General features: G+C 40.1%; 1 protein-coding gene across 2 annotated transcripts in view; it reads right to left on the bottom strand.

The window, feature by feature from the left end:
- The window catches only part of MRPS31 (mitochondrial ribosomal protein S31), a 39,116-nt gene extending 18,065 nt beyond the window's left edge, over positions 1-21,051 (bottom strand). The window contains exons 1-5 of one of the 2 annotated variants that reach the window (XM_032795162.2): positions 20,904-21,051; positions 17,338-17,637; positions 15,951-16,109; positions 6,903-7,049; positions 3,593-3,669 (exon numbers count right to left, since the gene is read on the bottom strand). In XM_032795162.2, coding sequence (XP_032651053.1) covers positions 3,593-3,669; positions 6,903-7,049; positions 15,951-16,109; positions 17,338-17,637; positions 20,904-21,004 — 784 coding nt within the window. In that variant the 5' untranslated portion in view covers positions 21,005-21,051. Of the gene's footprint in view, positions 1-3,592; positions 3,670-6,902; positions 7,050-15,950; positions 16,110-17,337; positions 17,638-20,426; positions 20,600-20,903 lie in introns of those variants that run through there. The other variant, XM_075061614.1, reaches the window with a different exon arrangement.
- Between the last annotated feature and the right edge of the window lie 1,700 nt (positions 21,052-22,751).

Raw genomic sequence — 22,751 nt, 5'->3', positions numbered from 1 at the left:
TAGTTTACGGGTCACAGCCATTCTGACATTTACTATTTCAAACTTCAGTAGTTTAAAACTAATGAACTAATCTTTGGTCCTGAGGACCACATCAACTAATTGAATCCAGTAAACTAACTTCTCTTTCTTTCCTTTGCTACAAAAATGACAGACACACACAGACTTTCATTCTTGAGAACATTTCTATTTTGAGGGTGGTAAATTAGAAAACCCTTGCTCAAATTAATTCATACTTCACAGAAAAATCCTGCCTCAGCCATACCCGTCAGTTACCCATTTTCATGTAAATATTCTTTTGTTTGGAGATGTTAGAAGGATACCCAAAAAAGATGTAATGAAAATCGAGTTACAACATTAATTATAAAGGAATCATTGCTTCTACTTTATCATTTAAGTAATTATATTCTGATAATTTTCTCCTAATCAATCTTCTTTAAAAGAACGACCCAGAGTTTAAGTTTACAAGCATAGTGTGTCTGCCGGATGCAAAACAACCTTATGTTTACCTTTATGGAACAGAAAACAGCATAGTGTAAAATACTCCTTTCTCTACAGATTCAACAACCTTTAAACAGGTTTCCCTTGATTTTCCACTTAATATTCAGGATTTCAAAATAAATATTCAACACAAAACAAGGAACTTGCATTCATAGTGGGTTTAAACAACACTTTAGTTCAATATCTGCACTAATATGAACTAACAAGAAAACAAGGGGAAATAACTTAAGAAATCAAATATCTTATTGATATTTCCTGCTATTAAGGAAAAAAACTGTTTTTCAATGAGAGTTTTAGTCAGTACAGTTGTGTAATATGGCTTCTGACTTGAAATCTAGTTCCTCAACACTACTGGGAATTAAACAAGGAAATGCTGTTAAAAACTGAAATAGGCATCCTTGTTGGTATCTTATGACAAATCCCATAAAATTCACTTGCTTTCTTCAAGTTTTACTTGTGCTAAGGTCTATTTATAAACTAGGGAATACATAAATAGTATATGGGTCTTTAAATAGTATGAATAACATTTGCAGTTCTGCTTTTTATAGAGGTGTGTAGAAGCTAGTTCAAAGGAGTACTTATAAAAACAACTCTAAACACCAGTCATTATGCCTGAACATGCTTGATTCAACCCAAAATTCAGCCATCTGAATCTGTATTTTTGGAAGACTAATTTAAAAGAATATATATAAAATCAGAACGTGCAACATAGTAAAAATGGGCTGATTTTTAAAAACCTAATAATCTAACATATATACTAATTTGCTTTCTAAAAGGAGATAATTGCAGTATTCTGTTAAACAGTGCTCACGTTCCATCCCAAAGGTGACTGCATTGAGTAAAATCAGCAGCTGCTTGACAATATGGAACACTCTCTTGGGAAGCCCTACGCCTGAAAAAGATTTGTGGATACTGGTGGATAATCAGCTGAATCTAAGCTTCTAGTGTGATGTTGGGGCCAGAAAGAGCTAATGCAGTCCTGAGGTACATAAACAGTAGAATCTCAAGTAGGAGCACAGAGGTTATTTTGTCTCTGTATTAGACATGGGTGCTGCTGCTTGAATATTGATGTCCACAATTCAAGAAGAATGTTGATAAATTGAAGAGGGTTCAGAGAATAGTCACAAGAAGGATTAAAGTATTAGACAACATGCCTTCTAGTGATAGACTAAAGAGTTCAATCTGTTCAACTGAACAAACAGAAGGTGAAGGAGTGACTACGTATCTATATGGGGAACAAATATTTAATAATGGACTCTTCAATATAGCAGAGAAAGGTATAACATGATCCAATGATTGGAAACTGAAACTGGACAAATTCAGACTGAAAATATGGTGTAAATTGTTAGAGTAACTAATCATTTGAATCATTTACCCTGAGTGATGGTGAATCTACCATGACCGACAGTTTTTAAATCAAGACTGGATGTTTTTCTAAAATATCTAGGAATTATTTGGGGGCAGTTCTATGTACGGACTGTGATAGACATGAGATCAGACTAGATGAGCACAATGGTCCCTTTTGGCCTTAGAATCTATGAAACGGCACTATCTGACATTTTAGTACAAGAAATAAATAAGCTACACAATTGAAACTGCAGGGAGAAATTAATGGAGATAAAATTACCCAGACTAGAAGCTGGCCAAAGCAATTGAACTAACATTCGTCTTAAAAAAAAAAAAAAAAACCTAAAAAACCAAACCACAAACCCTAAAATGGGCTCTTTACTGATCCGCAGAGAAGAATGCCATCAACTGAATCACCAATACTATTTCTACAGCCTCTAGTTTTAATTTTGTTATAACACTTCGCAATGCAACAGTGCCTTTTTTCCCAAAGGAATTCAGAGTATTTTATAAAAATCAGTGAATTCTGATTCATTGCCTACAAGGCATTACTGTACCCATTTACAGAAAGGGAAACTTAGAGACAACTTAAGTGATTTGACCATAGTCACATAGTATGACAGTGGGGAAAGCTAGGCCTCAGCTTCAACCCCTAAATCATATACCCACTCTGCCTTTCATTTTTTGAAGGCTATCCCATCTGTGCACCAGTCAGGCCTGACCCTGCATAGCTGGTGAGATCTGTTGCTATAACAGAGTGGTACAGCTAAAGAGTTTTCTGTTTTTATTTAAATAAGATTTCTGTATGTGTCTGAAGTTCATGCAAGTGAGGGATTATCTATACCAGGTAAAACTAGGCATTGTTTATCCAGGAGGTCACAGTAAGGTTCTCAGAGTTCGGACAGTACACTTTGTAGGAATGACCCCGGGCCCACAGGCCTGGATACCTTATTATTGAGGCATTTTGTTCTCGTCTGCAAGCTGGGCACACCCGGTTTCTTATCACAGGAACTTGGCTTTCCTCCATCCTCCCCTGTACTTTCACACAGACGGCCCTGTTTGCATCTGGCAGTGTTTTGTAACTTCCCCCCTCTGCTGTTTCCCACAGGACTGCCGTGTCTGCAGCTGGGGCTGTTTTTGCAACATGCTATGCTGTTGAGCTCGTGATGGAAGATTTTTGTAAAGAATCTTGATTTGTGCTGTGCAATTGCGCATGTGTAATCTTAGATAATAAAAGAGGCAGGTGAACTCAGAAAAGCAGCTTTTTCACCTCCTCAGTTACCCTGAAACTTGGTGTCGAGTTTTTCCTTCAACACTTCAATCCTATCCAATTTCCCCTGTGACTGTAGTCTCAAACCTCTTCAGAGCAAGATCTGGTGCAATGGTTTTGCAATACGGACAAATGCCCACTGAAAACTAGGGTAAACCAAGTATACATTTCTACTGAGAAAATGTTGGTGTTTCTTCCATGAGCGCTAAAATTCCCCTGCAACAGTGGCAATGGGTCAGCTTTACCACATAACTGTTAGTGTACATTAGTCTTGATACAGGATAAAAAACTATTATCCCATAACACTGTATAGAAGTCTTGCCTACCAATGACCAGATTTAGACCACACATCAATTTACGACCAGGTCTGAAACCAGCAAACTAGTAGCCAACCCCTCTCTTTCACGAAACAGAGAACTTCTCTATAATTTGAAGAATTTCCTCCATTTGGGTTTTTATTGTTGCTTTTCCACTAACCTGCTTCAGGTGTCCCTTCTGTAACAGTGGAAGAAACAGGGAAAATGTTAAGCCTCCTTCCTAGGTGAAGCCCTCTTCTATAAACGAAGAAGACAAATGATTTTTGATATTTCACAACATAGCCAGTTTAAAATTAGATTTACAAAACACAGAATATGCTCATTAAACTCTAGAGAGAAAGTCAGCCATCTCTTGGAAACAAAAAATACCAACATATTTATCATTATACTAAATCTTTAGACTTGGTAACCAAAAGACAAATCATTGCATTTGAGTTACTGCTGTATAATGCAATTAATGAAGCACTGGAGCCAGATTCCCACCACATTTTCCAGTGAGGTAATTAGCATAATTGCCATTATTTTACATTTGATTTATTCCTATTCATATATTTAGAAACCTTCATAAAGTCAAATGCTATCAGTCCATGGTACCTTAGTAGCAGATAGTTCTTAGAAAGTGCATTCCTTGGGGTTTTTTTATGTTTTTGTTCTACTCCACAAAATATTTCACAATTCAGGGGGAAAAAAAAAAAAAAAAGACAACAGATAAATCAAACTAACCCTGATTTATGAAGTAAACAGTCTTTTTGGAAGATTATGTATCCACCCTTTCCTCTCTGCCACATGACTAACACTCAAACTGTTGTGATAAGCTATAGTCTAAACAGTCTGTCATTTCTGGGCTCTTTTCTGGATAATAAAATATATTTGGATTTTTTTTGCACAACAGCAGCTTCGCACTTAATAGGATTCTTTATTAAAAAAAAGAAAGATATTCAACAAGCAACATCTTTAATAAGAGCAGACAAACTAATATTTGGATTATAAATTAAAAACTCAAACAGCTGGTCTTCTCCCCTCAACCAGTCAAAGTGAATTTTCAGATAAATACAAAAACAAACAAGAAAAAAAGTTTATTGTAATTTAGAACAAATGATTCCTTTAAACATTTAACCTTTCCTGTTTGGGTACATTTCTAATGAAATTCTAGTGTTCTTCGTTTGTGTTATTACATATTCATTGTTGCCCGAGCAACACTTGCCTTTCTGCCCTTAAATTTCATCCTTCTGCTTTCCAGCAGAGTTCTGAAGGCCACAACTACTATGGCAAACCTGATCTTGTCATATTACATATTACTAACATAGCTACTCAGTCTCTTTCTGAAATAGATCCAAATATAATTACACAGTCTCAGAAGAAAGTGGAATTTAAACAGATTTGGAATTACATTTTCCTATCCATTCATAACTTCCAATAATGTTAGTAGCAGATGTAGGCAGGATTTGGAACAAAACATTTAGTATAAAGTTACTAGTTCAAGTTACTATAAAGCAGCATCACCCATTAATGACAGTGTATTTTTGACCGTTAGAATTTTACAGCTCCAGGACAAAATCTGAACTTTGAGACTGGTAGTTGAAATCTGCATAATGAACAGTTTATATAACTACACCAAGACTTTTACACTAAACATAACCTCATTACCTAAGAGAGTCAGAGAACTCTTGTATAATTGGTGACAGGAAGGGAATCTTTTCAAATGCATTGCAAAAACATATTTTACTTTCCTTTTATTAAAATATTTAAGGTGTTTGATCAATTCTATATCAGTTGTTTTTATTGTCTATATTCTAAGTTGCTTTTCATTTACATTACTTATTTACATGTTGCAATAATTTTTTCCAAACAAAGTCAAACACTATTGAGATCCACTCTAGTACCGTCACTGTCACACTGTATCATACTGAAAAGACTTTCAGTCTGTACCAGCCTAGGATGAATTAATATCCTCAGCCTAAAGGTAACAGGCAACTGAACCATTCAAAAATTCACAAAGCATTTAGTTATTCTGCTTCTTACATTGACATCATTTACAGCTTCCCAAGAACACTGAAAACCTTGGGACAAAAGGTTTCCATACAAGTCAGTGAGGGCTCATTCTCTTCCCTTGTTCAGTTCCCTGTTCTCCAGTCTCAGCCTTGTCTATTCCCTCTCCATGACTTGCTGCATTTGGGGGGTTGAGACGTGGAGCCATTATGTCCTGTTCCCAGCTACGTGAAACTCTGCCTTCAACATACTTTTCTAATGGCTACATAAGACAATTGTTGAAATGTTTCTAAGTAATATTATTTTTTCTGATTTTGGCATCTACAGATGTTTTCTGAATATAACTGTGAATATTGCTCCTTTGGGTTTTTACACTATGATCTACATAGCTTAAGAATTCATATGCTCCCGTTTGTTCCTCATTTAAAATCATAATTTTCTGATATACTGAAAAAAATCTGTTTCAGCCAAGGAATGCAAGGATATTGTACAGCTACTGACCCAGGAATGTTTATTTCTCAGTTATGCAAATCCTGCCTTCAAAATTTCCCACATATATGCCAATAAACATGGTTTTCTCAACTTCTAACTCCACTTAAAGTCAGATTTAGTTACTTTTAAAAGGAAATAATCTAACTGAGAATAGAAATGTGGGGAGAATATCCTAAGACAAGTGACTGTGAGGATGCCACGTAGACTGTGTGTTTTAGGGACAGAATATAGGATGAGACACTAGCTAATTACAGTATAACAAAGTAAGGGTGCTCTCTTAACAGAGTAAAAATAACCTGGGTTAATTAACAAAGAAAGCAAAAGGTGTTGCCATTTTCAGGGAGAATTCTCAAGTAACCATTTTAAATCATTAGTTCCAATTTTCATGCCTGAGGCGACAGTAAACTCAAGAAATGACTCAGGTGCAAAGTTCCTATTTTCCTTAGCAAGAAGAATAAAAACTCAATTGGTGAAATATTTCTACACAGACCATTTTTCAAAGTTTTCCTTCAAATGACAGTAGCACTTTAAAGTTTTTTCCCCATCCCATAACATGATAGAGAATGAGATGCAAAAATATTGTGAGTGATACATTAAAAAACCACTCAAACAGTGAAGTCAAAAAGTAGATTATATACAAGCATCAAACATTTGCAACAATCAGGTTTAATACTAAAAAACTGCATTTACTTTGATCAGCTTATTACAATTAACTATGTTCTTACACTAATCTACTTTAATACTATGTTTGGAAAAAACAACTACTTATAAAATAGTGTTAGAAACACATTTTCTTTTGTTTTCTACAGTATCCTGTATGTAGAGTCAGAGCATTTTTGTGGAAGATACAGAAATTCACAGAGAACTCTTTAACTTTGAAGTTTTGGAGTATAATTGGTGTTTCTTTATTACTAAAATTTAAAAACTTAATTGGTCAATATTTTATTGTGGGAAGGAGCATGAAGAGAAAACAGGCAAGTAGACAGTACCTTTTACTTCCAGCAAATTCAGACAGGACACCTCTTTGAAACATGTCACCTTGCCCATCATCATCATCAAATGAAATCTGACTGGATGGCCTGGATACACCACGGGTGAGACGGCGTTTCCCAATCTTCATGTCTGCAATAACGTTGCTGACATCAAAAAGACAAGTAGAACAATGAAAATTCCACAGTATGAAAAGGTAGTAAGCTTAGTTACATGCTTTAATAAGGCAAATTATTCCCAATTGTTTTCATAAGCCTATATTGGACAAACTATATGAAAGAACTAGACGACATCTCCACAAAATATCCGTTGACATTCTGAAGTCATGGAATATGCAAGTCTTATTTTTTTTAGAAAAAAGAAAATCCCACTTACCAGTTATTTTCTAAATTTAACAAAAAATTTCAATTTAGCAAGCATATGCCAGTTACTGCATTCCTTGAAGAGAAAATCCAACGATGAACATTCTTTGAATTGCAAATTGAAATATTTTTAATTTATTTCATGCTGCCATATACTATGTTCAGAGAACACACTAGACATTAATGCAAGCATGTGCAGCAAACAGGGGAGTTTCAAAGATCATAGCTACAGATCCTGTGCTTGGAGATAGAGGGATTTAGCGTGAGGAACACTGGTTCACCTTCTATGTGGAAAAGGGGCTGTATAGTTTGGATGGCTTCCATCTCTGCAGCAGGGGAACCAATTTTCTAGGGGAATGGCTGGCCAGAGTAGTCAGAAGGGGATTAAAATAACAAAAAAAGTAGAGAGTGAAAAATGGAAACTAATGAGTAGCCATTTAACAGAATATCAAGATGTTGAGAACAAAGTTAATCAATCAATGCACCAAGGAATGTGAAGAAAAGAAATTCTTTAATTGCCTATACACCCAGGATAACAAACAAAAGGAATTGGAATTGTTCATCTATAAGCAAAACTTCAATCTAGTTGGTATTGCTGAAACCTAGTGGATAGATCTGCACTATTGGAATGTTAAAAAAAAAAAAAAAAAATCAATGGATAAAACCGATTTAGGAAGGATCGAGTGGGCAAAAGGGATGGAGGAAGGCACTCTATGTCAAAAATGGCATTACCTGTTTCTGAGTCACTGACAGAAGAAAACCATCTTCATCTATTAAGTGATGGAAAAGAAGATGGGATACTACTCTGTATCTGCTACAGACCACCAAATCACACCAGAGAACAGGACGACCATCTCCTTACGCTCCTATCTACAATGTGAGGGGAAAAATGCACTATCCTGGGGGAGTGCAATCTGAGCAACTTACGCTGGAGGTCTCACGCTTCAACTACTAAAAAGTCCTCAGAATTTCTAAATATTTCAGATGACAATTTCTTAACTCAAGAAGTGTTAAACTGAACACAGGGGCATTCTATATTAGCAATCACCTTGACAAACAGGAACTGATCGCAGAACTAAAAACTAGTGGTAGCTTAAGTACAAGTGATCATAACTTTATCACAATTTACGTGCAAACAGAATAAAGTCCATGCAAGTAACAGTTGGTATATACTTGGTGCTTTAAAAGGGCCAGTTTAAAAAAGTTGAAAATAGCTACGAGCCAATCAGTTGAGAGGAAGACTTTAAACAGAAAAATATAAATGGTTATTGGGAATTATTTAAGAACATTTTACTAAGTGCCAAAAAAGACACATTCCACAAATGAGAAAAAAGGCCAAACTGGTCCAAAACCAACCTGATTTAGTGGAGAAGTGAAAGTAGCTATAAAAAAAATAATAAACAGCTATAACAAATGTAAGAAAGGTGAAGTTGATGATCATAAATATGAATCATATGGAAATGGTAGAATTGTCAATGATAATTAAAGTCTATGATTTAGTCACAGGTATTTTTAGTAAAAGTTATGGCTAGGTCCAGGCAATAAACAAAAAGTCACGTCCCATGACCTGTTCATGACTTGTACCATAAATACCCTTAACTAAATTTTAGGTGCTGTGGGGCGGGGCGCACACTGGTGAATGCTGCTGCTGCTCTGTGGAGGGTGCTCCAGCGGCCACAGCTGCTGCTCCTGACCTGGGGGCGGAGGAGAGAGAGACACTCCAGGTGGGGGCCAGCCCGGGGCCCCGTCAGTGCTACTGCCACTCCGGGCGAGGGGCTACCCGAGCAGGTGTGGGCAGCCATGGGGTCAGCAGCACCAGCCGCTGCAAAAGCCATGGAGGTCCCGGAAAGTCACGGAATCCATGACTTCTGGGACCTCCTTGAAAGACTCCCAGCCTTAAGGACAATCCAGAAAAGGCAGAAGTTCTGTATTTGAGAAAAAGGCAGACAGTGTAGTTATGTCACGATGACAGAATACTTTTCATTCCAACAGTAGCTACGGAGGATGTGAAACAACAGCTACTAAAAGTTAGATATTTTTAGATCAACAGGTTCAAATATTTAAAATCTCTGATGCAAGTTAACTGACTGAGGAGCTCTCTGGTCTGTTTATGTTAATTTTCCAGTAACTTTTGGAACACTGGGAAAGTTCTAGAAGAAAGGTAAGCTAACACTGTGCCAGTATTTAAAAAGAGTAAATAGGATGAACCAGGTAATTATAGGTCTGTCAGGCTGAAATACATCCTCGCCAAAACACTGGAATGACTGATAATGGACTTGATTAATCAAGAATTATAGGAAGGTAATATAAATAATGCCATTCAACAAGGGTTTATGGAAAACAGATCTTGTCAAATTAACTTGATTTCTCTTTTTTTATATGAGATTACAAGTTTGGGTGAAAAAGAAAGTGTCAACAGAATACACTTAGACATCCTCTTGGTACTGCACGTTTTGATTAAGAAACTAGAAGTTTGCCATCCACCCACCTTCCCATGCTAATGGTTAAGATTTGTAAGAGCATCTGAACTTTTAATGAAAGGTTCAGCAAGTAGTAGTTTGCATAGATCACAGATTTGTCTATCGCTTGGAGTTAGGGAGATCCAGTCAGGTCTTTGGTTTAGGAAGGTCTGGCAGGCCTTGGCCAGATGATGTCCTAATGGGAGGTGTCATAAATGGATAGGTAGGTAAGGGTTAAGTTTCTTTTACCTGAAAAGGGTAACCGAACACCTGACCAGAGGACCAATCAGAGAACTGGATTGTTTAAAGTCAGGGGCGGGAATTTGTATACTCGGGGTCTTTGTTGTTTTCTTAGCTATGAGGAAACAAGTCTTCTTCTAATTCTCTCCTAATACTTCTTCTAAACATCTGTAAGTACCCAGGAACCGCAAAGTAATTCAGCTATGATGGTCTTTGGGGTGTATTTACCTGTATGTTAATTTGTTGTGCTGGTTTAATTGGGCTATCTTTTAAATCAGACTGTTTCTTTATATTTTCTTATAAGCAAGAGCCTGTATTGAGTTTCTTAATGCAAGATGATTGTTTTATATTTTCTTTCTTTTTTTCTATAAAGTTTTCTTGTTAAACCTTGTGAAAGTTCTTTTCCTAGGGAGGCAAAGGGAAAAGCCAGGCTGTGGGCTATTTTCCTATTTGGGTCCAGGGAAAGAGCAGACTACGGGGAAAGAGACGAAGAATTCTCTCTGTTCTCTGGTGGTTACAGTTTTTCCCTCGTTCCTGGAGCAAGGGGGGTGGCAGAGCCCAGCTGTGGGTATTTTGCATCTCCATTGTCCTGAGGGAAGCAGAAAAGCTGGTTTCTTGGGTCACACAGGTTAGCCGCGAGGCAAGCCTGATAAGGAGGGGGAAGGGGTTATTTTCCCTGCTTTTAGCATCCAAGGGATTGGGAATCTGGGTGTCCCACCAAGGGAGGGTTGGGGACACCAGAGGGAGGAAAGGGGGGATCAGGCCCCATAGATTAATTCCTGATCTGGTGGCAGCGAGAATATCCAAGCTGGTAGTGAGCTTGGGGGAGTTTCAGGTAAGCCCCCAAACTTTGGACGCAAAAGTCCAGGTTTGGGACAGGACCAGACTGGTGGACACTAAAGTCCAGGTCTGGGACTGGACGGCTAGATTACCACAGGAGGTGGGAAAACTAATGACTGTTCTGGGCTGCTGTTTTCCCCCCCTTCAATATTGTCAGGGCATGAGAGGTAAAGGCAACACCTTATTAATTATTATTTTGATAAAAGTTGGAGAATCTTGGCCATATATGTGTGTCAATTCTCACTGGTTACTACCCTCAACAAGGATTGTAGTTACAGTGACAGAACTCTTTAGATAAAATTCTTTAGATATAAAGTTGTGTCTATGCCTTTAGGGAGAAGGACTGTTAAAAGCCAAAAGTCATTATTAGATTTTGGGACAGTGCAAGTGAGAACAATAAAAATCGGTTAAACTACAGGGCATGGGTTTTAAGAGATAAGTCTCTTTTCAAGGGAACAGGTGTGGTATTAAAAGAACAGAAACAAATTAGGTCAAAAAGAAAGCTTTGTATACCTAAATGCAATATATATATTCCCACTGTTGCGATTCTTGAAGAGTATCATAAAGTATATATTTAAATACTCTTTTGGATGGTTTAAATCAGAGGAGTTCTTCAAAATGACTACTTACAGCAAACAGATGCCCTAAAATGTTCAGAATCTTGATTTTTTCTAAGGTTAATTTTAAATCTGACATTAACATAAGAAGTTCAGTTCCTCTGGATCTCTCTTATTTTAGTAATTATTTTCTGTTAATGTTATTCTTGGCATTTATGAGCTAGAGATGATCCAGAGACTTCACAAGTTTTCTGAGGGTCTGACTAGCATCATGCAGTATGCCCTTGCCAGAAGCAAAGTCACAGACTGCCCAGCCCAACTGTTTTACTTGGCAACCATGCTAAAATGGTAGTGATCACACTTCCTCTGATCAGTTCTCTTTGAGGGTCTGCACAACTGGCCAAACTTTCTTCTGGCTATGCTGGGAATCTAATACACACAGTCCACAGTGTCACAATTTTGGATGGCTAGAGTCCTGATGTTGTGTCACTGGTGCGTGAAAAGTGTGCAAATATGTTTTCATAATAGTTTTTAAAACAAGTGATTGCATGGTATTTTGCCAATCATGTTGTTCATCTTACACATATTTTTTCTAACACATTGAGAAAGAAACAAGAAATTAACCAAAAACAAAACCAGAAAGATATTTAGGACCTGACTTCCTTCCACAACAAGGAATGTCAGATTTCCAGCTGAAACTTCATCCCCCATTCAACCCGTTGTGTGTAAGTACTGCAGATATATCTGAACAGGAATGATCTTGTGCACTACATGGGTTAAAAAAAGAACAAGAGAAGGAGAATTCAGGATGCATTTTAGCTTTAGTTCGGAATTCCTTTCCTTCTGTTGATTTAATTCTAACCTTTAATATTGCTGAATTTATTTTCCTATGGTGGTGTTGTAATTTCCATTAAGCAAAACTTCTTCCGACACTAAAAAAAATAAAATCCTGTATCATTAATTTTTCCCCTCTTCTAGTGAACATGCTGTCCTCAATATGTCTACAAAACAAACTGACGAGAGAAGACTGTACAACAGTGACATCCAGAGGGCAGACTGTATGAAAAGCACAATAAGCACTCAGACTTCTTGGCTATAATTATCTTTATCATCATTTTATATTGCCTCATAAATCTGACTATTCTGATTTATAGTAATAATGTTATATTGTACGGTTCTTACGATTGTGCAGGTATTTCAGTTATTTAAATCCATTTCTGAGAGTTTTACATAATACCAGTGATCCACTTAGTCCATTATCTTGTCTCAGAGGCAAACAGTACTTGATGCTTCAAAGAATGGTAATCCAGCCATGATGCAACTAGTCAATTGTACAACACAGAATATGTGGGACGGGGGAGAAAAACCACTTCTTCCCACTCCATAAAGAAAATAATGAGTTCTTTTACACAGTGGCAAGCAGGGCTGAAAAAATCCACTTATGAATGAGTACAGTGCTTTCACTGGCCAGTGTGGGGACCTCAGCTCTCAATTTCTGCAGGATTCAAGCTTTCACTTAAAAAAACTGTTTCAAACCCTTTTACTTAGACTGCAAAGTCTCTGAGGCAGAAACTAACTTTTCATCTGGCATATACAATATCTAGCACATTGAGGCCTGCCCTCTCTAGCTGCCACTGCAAAAGTAGTAATATAAATAATAATAATGATATTGTGAAGTTAACCTGACAAACGTGAATGAAATGCTCACTAATATAGCAGGGTCTTCCAAACCACAGACTGTTCTGGTGCCTCTGATAATTCTTAGTTAAACTAAGCAGAAGCAGACTGTAATTAACCTAGTTAGTTTTCACTGCTTCTATTCTGAACTCTGTAGGAGGGAGTGAAACTGTCAAATTCATGTTGCTGCTGCTACTTGGGAAAGCTATGAGCAGCAGAATAGCAAGCTCTGGAACTATTCCTTGGGAACAGCAGGGATTCTAAAAACCCACAGAATGGTACAGTAGAGTAGAACTACTACTTCTCACAGCTCCTGGAAGGAAGAGCAAACACCCTACCCACTTAGGGAAGCCAGAGGGTCTTGAATGAGGAGTAAAGACCAAGTTCCCTCTCCTTTTCAGTAGGTGGAGGGTAGCACAATCTGTATGCTAAACACAGAACCTCCTCACACCCCAAACAGGGACCAAGAAACAAATACCCTTCCCAGCAGCTTGTAGCAAGGAATGCTGGGCTTCTCACCAGGGCATTGCCCAAAGTCTTACTTGTGGGGCCTCTTTCAAACCTATCACTGGTAAATTTAACCAAGTCCTAGTTGCAAGCAATTAATCCATTCAAATCCAGCCACAAACTTTGCCTCAACATCCAACAGCAATGAATTCCACGTGTTCACTATACAAAATAGGAAGAAATATCGCCCTGTTTGTTCATCTTAACTTAAGAGTATTTCCTTTAGCCTTTCCTTAAGGCTATACAAGAACTAAATGGAGAAAATGATCTGTTTTTACACAGCTCAGTCAAGTCTCCTCTAACTCTTTCACCTAAATCAACAGTTTTCAAGCTAAGGTCCATGGACGGGGGGGGAGGGGGGTCCAGAGACTATGACAAAGATTTCCCAAAGGGGTCTGCACCTAAGTTCACTCTAAGCTGCGCAGCTGCCTATTAAGCCTCATGTAGAGGCGCAGGGCTGCAGCAGGGAGAGATGCCTCTCCCCCGGCAGAGGTTGCTCTTCCCGCCAGCCCTAGCACGGACCTGCCCCGACGTGCTGCGGCCAGGGGAAAGGTGAGCCTCCCGCAGCCCTGGCATGGACCTGCCACAGCTGGAGGAGAGGAACCTCTCCCCACCCCAGCACCCCAGGTGCTGCTGCAGGGGGTCCTATCACCCCAAACCCTTTATCCCTGGCCTTACCCCAGAGCCCAAACCCCCAGCCAGAGCCCTCAAGCCCCTCACCCCCAAACTCTCTGCCCCAGCACCACCCCAGAGCCCTCAAACCCCCCTGCCCCGCCCCCAAATCCTCTGCCCCAGCCCTGAGCCCCACTCACACACTCCAAACCCCTCAGCCCATCCCCACCCCATGAATTTTGTTATGTGCATCAATATGGAGGTGATGTCACGCACATAACAAAATTCATTCTGTACACGCGTGGGAAAAATGAGAGAGAACACTGGTCCACATCTGCATTTGAAATTTTTTAGGGGTCTGCAAATGAAAAAAGGTTGAAAACCACTGACCTAAATAATCCAAAGGTATGCAATACCCACAGCATCTCTAACCACTTCTATCAACCCTCTCTGAATGTTTTATATTTCTGTTGAGAGTAGAAGACTTAAACTGAACATATTACTCTAGGGAAATGTATACTATTGTGCATTATCTAGTGTCTTCTTAGTTTCCACCACCACTTTTTTTTAAACGCACACGCTTCTAAGCATCTGGAGAGAGAACTTCATTTACCTGTCCACAATAACCCCTAGCTCTCTTGATTGAGAATTACAAATTCATCCACCTGTATGGGAAGGTTACATAGTTTCTCCCTTTCCCAAAGACACTCTCTCAGGAATATGGATTACTTTATATTTAATGAAGTTAACATTCATCTACCATTGTGCTTCCCACCATTTTGTTTATTTGTAACCATCTAGACTGTGTCACAATCCTCCTTAGTTTTCACTGATGGAAATGGTATATACCAGCAGCAAACATTAACAGTGCTGGCTACTTTCTCTGCTACTCATCGGTATATTTACTGAACACAAAAGGCCCTATAACTAATCCTTATAAAACCCCACAAATAACTTCTCATATCAGTCTTATAAATCCACATTTCCTATCATTTTACTAGTTAATTCATTATCTGAATTTGCCCCAAATCTAGCTATTTTCATGTGACATATTAAAAATAAATCTATAAGCTACTTGTAGTTTGTTACTGCCAACCTGCATAATCACAGGCTTCTACATTCTCAGTTGCTGAAGATCCAGTTTTCTGCTTTATATTCAGCATTTTCTGAGCTGTTACATTGACAGTAGCATAAGTTAGCAGCCTGTCTTTAGTCAAACAAACAAACAAACAAACAGAAGGGCAGTATACACAATTCCTTCAGTTTCTAAATAAGTGTTGTTTGCCTGCCGGAAGCCACATTAGAGAAAAAAAAAAAAAAAAAAAAGAACTGTGCCAAGGGATGAGTTTATTGGGCTGCCTGGAAATTTTTTAAGGGTAGGGTGGGACTTAAAATAGAGGTTGCTTTACTTAGTGCAGCTTTCAAACACAGCCATTAAAATTTACCAGTCCACAGAGATGAATTTTCAGACTTTCTATGTCCGTGATTGTTGATGACGATGCAAAAAATAAATCTAATGATACTTTGACAGATCAACGGACCAACCAAGGGAAAGCAGGCACTAGAATTTTCAAAGGCTGTTCTAGAGGAAGGATGCAAGCTGGATGGCTTGAAAGTTACAGAAGTACAAACAGACTAACTGCACTTCAGTTATTAGCTTCTTAAAGAAGGATAACATACTCAAGCATATCTTTTTAGAGCAGTTTTTCTGATATAAAGTCCTCAATCACCTTACATTTGACAGTGTAATATTAGAGGCTTCAGCACTATTGGGAAATATTCAATCTACAGACCTTATGTTAGTTGTTTCCCCTTTTTTCTGTGCATCAGTGGCTTCTTCATGCTTCCTTAGTTGTGCAAGTAAATCTGATACTGTCCGATTCCTGTCGAAAGGCAAGGAAGATGCAACAGCAGAGGCAGCTTCCACCAATTCTGGATGGAGAGGCTTGCTCCTGTAAGAGACAACAGAGGTAAAAAACAAAAATCAAGGTCTTATGAGTCACTATTTCACAAGCCATTTTTTATTATAACTGATTATTTTATGTTTTAATGACTTAAAGGTAATAGTTATATGCTATCAAAGAAGAGGCCCAAGTTTGTCTCTTGATGCACAAAACTGCCAGAGGTTTGGTGGCACTGCAGAGTTGGTGTTCTTAAATCATGGCAGGGATAGCCTAATGTCACTGAACCACCATCAAAAAAAAAAAAAAAGAAAAGAAAAGCGCTTTGCTCAACCCTTCCTAAACAAAGTAGTTATAATGCCGCAGCAGCGCTTTAGCGTTGCCAGAGAAGACATCCCCTAAGTCTCCTTCACTCATTTGCATTAAGGTAGGATCCCAGCCCCACCTCCTTAATGTCTCTCCATGGATGCACGCAAGCAGGCCCAGCCTCCCTCTTCCCCTCCCACAGTGATCTGCTGCGAGCTGCTCCCAGCAGACACGCCCAGGCTGCCATGGAAGGGGCATGTGTTCTTCACAGATGTCTTGGCTCCCCCATTTTTCTACAGGGGAGCCAAGAAATCTGCAGAAGGTATGAATTCTGTGCCCCTCGCAGGGTACAGAATTCCCCCAGGAGTATATATTTCTATAAGTAAACCCTTATTCAGATAAAAGATTTTCTCAGACTGTAACTAAACAACTGAGTTTATCTGCATATTTACATTTTTAATAAGTTAGCTGTATATGATCAATTGTGTACAAAGACAGGCAATTAAAAAGAGAATTACTTTTTCCTTTTCCCAGATTTCATTTTCTCATAACTGAGTAATGACATTTCAAAGGGAAAATTCCCTCACTCCCCTTAAATTGATTGTCTGTGGACAGCTAGTAATATTTCATTTTGAGGCTTCAATTCCGGGAATACAAGTATGTAGCAAATATACATGCTTAGTGCAACTATTCCATTTGTTATTGCTTTTTCCAGGGTACAGTTGGGCCATTACCAAAAGGATTGTTCCTATAGAGGATTCTTTTCTATACAAAGAAAAAGATATTTTATGCAACTATTTTGTCCTAAGTGACAAGGAGTCCTGTGGCACCTTATAGACTAACAGACGTACTGGAGCATAAGCTTTCATGGGTAAATACCCACTTTATCAGGCGCATACTAATATTTTGTCCTAGAGATTAATAGAGTCCACTTCAAAGAAGAAACACTTGAACTGTGCATATTGCATTTTACCTCTTAGCTTTACTGTCTGCTGTAGCTTTCTGAAACATGCTACTTGCACTCTCCATACTTTCTGGTTGGTCCTTGGTTTGCTCCTTGGTCTTCAGTGTTTTTAGTTTCTGGAACGTCTTCTTTGAACTTAATTCTACTTTCATTTCACTAATAATGTTCAACAAATTCTTCTTTGCATTTCCTGGTGTTGTCTTCTCCTGATTCTCTGAAGCCTTCTCAGCACTACTGTCTGTAGAAGTGGCAGATTCATCTTCCTTGTTGTAGAATCCAGTGCTAGTGCTAAAGCACTGCTGTGTGTTACTAGACAAGATAGGAAGGGAAAAGGTACAAATTACACAGAACTGCTTTGTTAGTCATAACTGACTGGGCCTAATTTTGCACAAACTGAACTGGGTATCTTGAATGTACAATTGTACTCTGAAGGCAGATCTAATAAACCATTTACTCTTTATGGTTTCTGCAATATAACGTAAACAGCTTTCTTTTCTCCATGAATGAACTGAATCAACAAGTAACCCTCCGCACTAAACAGTATGCTGAGATGTTGGAATCCCCACAAGAGTTTGATAACTATGACAAACTGTGGGCTTCATTTTGGGCTGAGGTATACACCATGACCTTGTGCCTTTGTTAAAGCTACTGGAAAACCAGGTAACTTCAGAACCTCACCAGAAAAATCAGTGACTAAGGTCTGACAGGTAAACACGTTAGAACTCTAGGAAAACAAAAGATGACTACAAATGCCACACATATCCATTAGAATATTTTTCACACTCACTCAACATTTTCAGTCTCATCATTTTGACATATTAAGCAGAGTAAGCACAGCAACGGTACAAAGTAAGTCTTCATGGACTGCTTAAAAGCACCTACATATATTCCAAACATTAGTATACTACAAAGAAAATTAAACAGGCATAAACCAACAACATCCGTGAAAAAAGCATGCTGTGAACAAAAAAAACTATGTAACACTTCACAACCCCGTTAATCAAGGAGGCTGCGGAAAGCCTTCTGACTTACATCAAGCAGACTTTGCTATTATCCACTACAATTCAGTCTCTCCATAATTTTTCCCCAAAAAGCATCTTTTCCCATCAGCTCATTTTACATTACTTATTGGAAGTAATTATTTGCTCCCTGCATGAAGCATTAGGAGCAGTTTAGAAATGAACATGGGAAAGCTGTAGCCACTTACAGTAACTACTATATTATATACTTTGCATTACCAGTTCTTCAAAATACCCTCCAAACATTCAAAACTGTACAGAAAGAGGATATCCTTCCATTATTAGGATACCTTGCTTGTGTAGTTTATTCAAGATGGAAAACAGGCAGTTCTGAAGTAAAAAAAGATAGATATAGATAGATATAGATAAAAACACACACACAATATAATTCTTATTGGAAGCAATTAAATGTTTCCCGTGCCCTGTAAAATATACTGGTTTCCAAACCATGCTCATTTTTATCCAATGCTTTGGGCATACATCTGTACCAACAGACAGCATTGCTTTATTGCTCCCACGCACACACACTTTAAGTGCTAATGAGACCACAAATATATACAGCAGTTTGGAGTTACAAGTTAGAAGAAGAGACATGATACTTTTTTACTTTTGTATATGATAAGCTACATCACAAGGGACACCAACGGTGGATGGATGCTAATAATGTGCAGCCCCGTTCTCTGGCAGCACTACCAGCTCATTGAGCAGTCTACTGCCTTGGATGAGAAGACCTACCACAAATGACCCTGAGGAGCGAGAAAGAAAGTGACATGAAGCGATGAGCTGCCCTTGAAAACACTTCATGACATCTCTACTATCATACTGGTACCTAAGTAGTGTTTTAAATCCTAAACTGCTTCCAGAGCAATAGGGGCTAAACCAGAGAGAAACACTAGGAGAGTCCACTCCAGGACTGATACTGGTATAAACACAAGGGCATAAATTCACAGCTTACCATATACCTGTATAACTTCTGGTTTAGAATAAGCTTTTGGTCTTGCTGTATCTCAGTTTCCCATCTGTAAAAATTGGGATACTAGTACTTTCCCCACCGTTGTGAGGACAAATACCTTAAACATTTTGGGCTTATAGTTGAAAAGCAACACTGCACATGAGCTCCCATTGTGATGCTGCAGCAGAAAGAGCCAATGCGTTCTTCAGCTGTAGAAAGAAGGAAGCAGCGAGTAGAAGCAGGGAGGTGATTTTACCTCTGTACATGGCATGCTGTTGCTGGAATACTGTGGACAGTTCTGATGTCCACATTTTAAAAACAATGTGAAAAAAGAGAGGGTGAAGAAAAGAGCCGTAGAAGTGATTCACAGGACTTACAGTGAGATACAGAGAGCTCAGTCTGTTCAGCTCATCAAAAAGACTGAAGTGACTTGATTACAGTGTTTCAGCACCTTCAGAGGGAGAAAATACTGGGTTCAAAAGACTCTTTAAGCTAATGAAAAAAAGCATTAAAAAAATGGCAGGAAGCTGAAGTCAGGCAAACTCAAATTAGAAATAAAGCAAATTTTTTTGGAAGTGGAGGAGGAGGAGTAACCACTGAAACAAACTACTAAGGCAGCACTAGGCAACCTATGGCACTCACACTGCCCAGGTCCTGGCCACCAGTCGGGCGGGGAGCGGACTCTGCATTTTAATTTAATTTTAAATGAAGCTTCTTAAATATATTTTTAAAACCTTATTTACTTTACATACAACAATAGTTTAGTTATATATTATAGACTTATAGAAAAAGACCTTCTCAACACATTAAAATGTATTACTGGCACATAAAACCTTAAATTATAGTGAATAAATGAAGATTCGGAACACCACTTCTGAAAGATTGCCAACCCCTGTACTAAGGGAAGGGGCTCATTCAGTCTCTTGGTGTCTCCAAGCTAAGACTGGATGCCTTTCTGGGAGAGATCCTTTAGCCACACAAGCTGTTGGGATCAAGACAGAGGTAACAATGAAATGTAAAGGCTTGTGGTATATAGACAATCAGACTAGATGAGCCAATGGTCCCTTCTGGACTTCACTTGAAAACCAGGTCAGAAAATTAGTTAAAAGTAGCCTCAGAAAACACACCTGCCGGGTTGCTGCTCTGTAAAAAAGCCACACGAAGACCCGCCTACTCCCATTGCGTCCCACTGAGGTCAATGGAGTGGGCCTGGGCTAAATGTCAGCCAGCACTGATGTCACCGCACTAGTCGGGCCACCCCCAGGAAACAGCAGAAGATTCCCCGGAGCGCTGGGAGGCCGAACAAGAAAATTCTGTGGTGGCGCTTGTCAAAAGCCGCGGGCCAGGCTCTCGGGCGGGCGTGTCCCTGTACCACTGGCCGCGGCAAATCCCCGCCAATTCAGTCGCTCCCGGAAAGGCGCAGCTCGGGGATCCCGGCCGGGTGCCGCCGGCACAGACCGAACCGCGTTTCAGGCGAGTCTCTCCCACTGCGGGCGCGGCCGGCGGCCTCTCGGGGCCGCTACTGGCAAGTCTCGGCACCCGGAGCGGCCTGACGGACACGCGCTCAGGGACCCGCTCCACGCGGGGCAGCGCGGGGAGCTCACCTGCCTGGTCCCCGGTCCTGGGCGCCCCGGGGGTAGGAGAGGAGGCGGCAGCGGCAGGCGCCACGTGTGCGGCTCCCGACGGCAGAGACGCGGCTCCACATCTCGGCAGCCCAGAGTCTAGAGAGCGACGGTCGACGTGTCCGCGCCTCTAACCAGCCCCCCTCCTGGCATGGGTCCCTGCTCAACTTTCCGTCTGGAAACAGTATCCAAGGGAACTGGTTCCGGGATCGATTCCCATGGGGAGGCCTGGCCTCGTGTTACGCAAGCGGGAGCCAGCTGGTGCCTAGGCCGGGCAGAGTGAAAGGGGCACGTTTACTGGGGTGTGTATTTAAATAACAGCGTTTTGTGTTGTGGGCCAAAAGCTTCTCCAGTGGGAGGAGAAGTCAGACGGTCCTGTGGCCAGAGGATTGGGTGTGAGGAGAACTGCATTCAATTCCTGGCACTACCACAGGTTTCCTGTGTGACCTTGGGCAAGTCACTGTTCACAGGCAGTTGGCAAACTGACAACAAGGACACAAGTACCAGCAATGTGCAGATGACACACTGTTCTACCTCTAGAGATCAAAAATCTTGAAGGGTTGGATTTTTTTGGAGGGGGAGCAGGTTAAAGATTAAATCTTGTCTGTGGTTTGCCTTTGGAACCTGTGTGTCAATTACTGTGGCCCCAGGGCAGTGCTGTTCAGATTTGGCCTGGCTGCCTCTCCATCATATTAGGGCCCAGTAGTGGGTTAATCTACCCTGACTGTGGTGACTTATCTAGATCTTTCTGTGGCACATTGATGAGTCAGCATCCACCCTTTGGGAAACACTGGTATAAAAGATCCCACTTGCAATGATATTCAGTTTATATTTTTTCTTCAATATACCACTACTCCTAATTACAGTTCCTTTTAGTACTCTGAATAACTTTGTTCCCTTCATTGTGTTTACTTTTTTCTAAATTGCTGTTGATAATTATTATGCCTTCCATTTTAGGCTTCATTTCAAATTATCTACGTTGGGTTCTTTTAATCTTTACTCTTAATTCAGTCCTCCAGCCCCGTAATCAATATTGGTATTAGAGATGACAGACCTGGAAAAGTATGTCTCCTGAGCCCTACACTGCCAAGTTTTATCAAAACCAGCCGAATATTATGGTTGCTTGTTCCCCAGGATTCTTCAAAATCAGGATCCTCTCTAAGTAGGGCATTTGCAGGGCCTGCTCCAGGCCCCAGCGCACCAAGCGTGTGCTTGGGGCCGCATGCCGTGGGGGGTGCTCTGCCGGTTGCCAGGAGGGCGGCAGGCGGCTCTGGTGGACCTCCCGCAGGCGTGCCTGCGGGGGGTCCGCTGGTCCCTTGGCTCCAGTGGAGCATCCGCAGGCACGCCTGCGGAAGGTCCACTGGAGCGGCGGGACCAGCGGACCCTCCACAGGGACGCCTGCAAGAGGTCCACCAGAGCGGCGGGACCAGCAAGCAGCAGAGCGCCCCCCCGCAGCGTGCTGCCATGCTTGGAGCAGTGAAATGGCTAGAGCTGGCCCTGGGCATTTGCATGGCTGCCCGCACCCCTGCTGGGATGCAGCAAACACAGACAGGTGCTTGCTGCTCAGAGATAAAAATTTTATTACAATGATGTCAAAAAAAAAAAAGTGACCGGTACAGAGTTTAAGCATAGAAGTTTCTGGTTATCAGGGAATAACATACAGATTATCAAGGGTGCAAAGTTTGGTTTAAGATCAACTGGCATAAGGAATACATAATCTGTAATATCTCTGATTGGGGGTAAAAGATTGATGGGTCAAAGTACTTTGAGATATGAGGGTATGAAGTTCATAAAGTGGCTATGTTCGGGTGTGGAGTATAATGAGTGGAT

Source organism: Chelonoidis abingdonii, chromosome 1 (assembly GCF_003597395.2).
Source record: "Chelonoidis abingdonii isolate Lonesome George chromosome 1, CheloAbing_2.0, whole genome shotgun sequence".
Classification (NCBI taxonomy): Eukaryota; Metazoa; Chordata; order Testudines; family Testudinidae; genus Chelonoidis; species Chelonoidis abingdonii.
The sequence above is the reverse complement of the archived record's forward strand: the minus strand, read 5'-3'. Positions and strand labels throughout refer to the sequence as shown.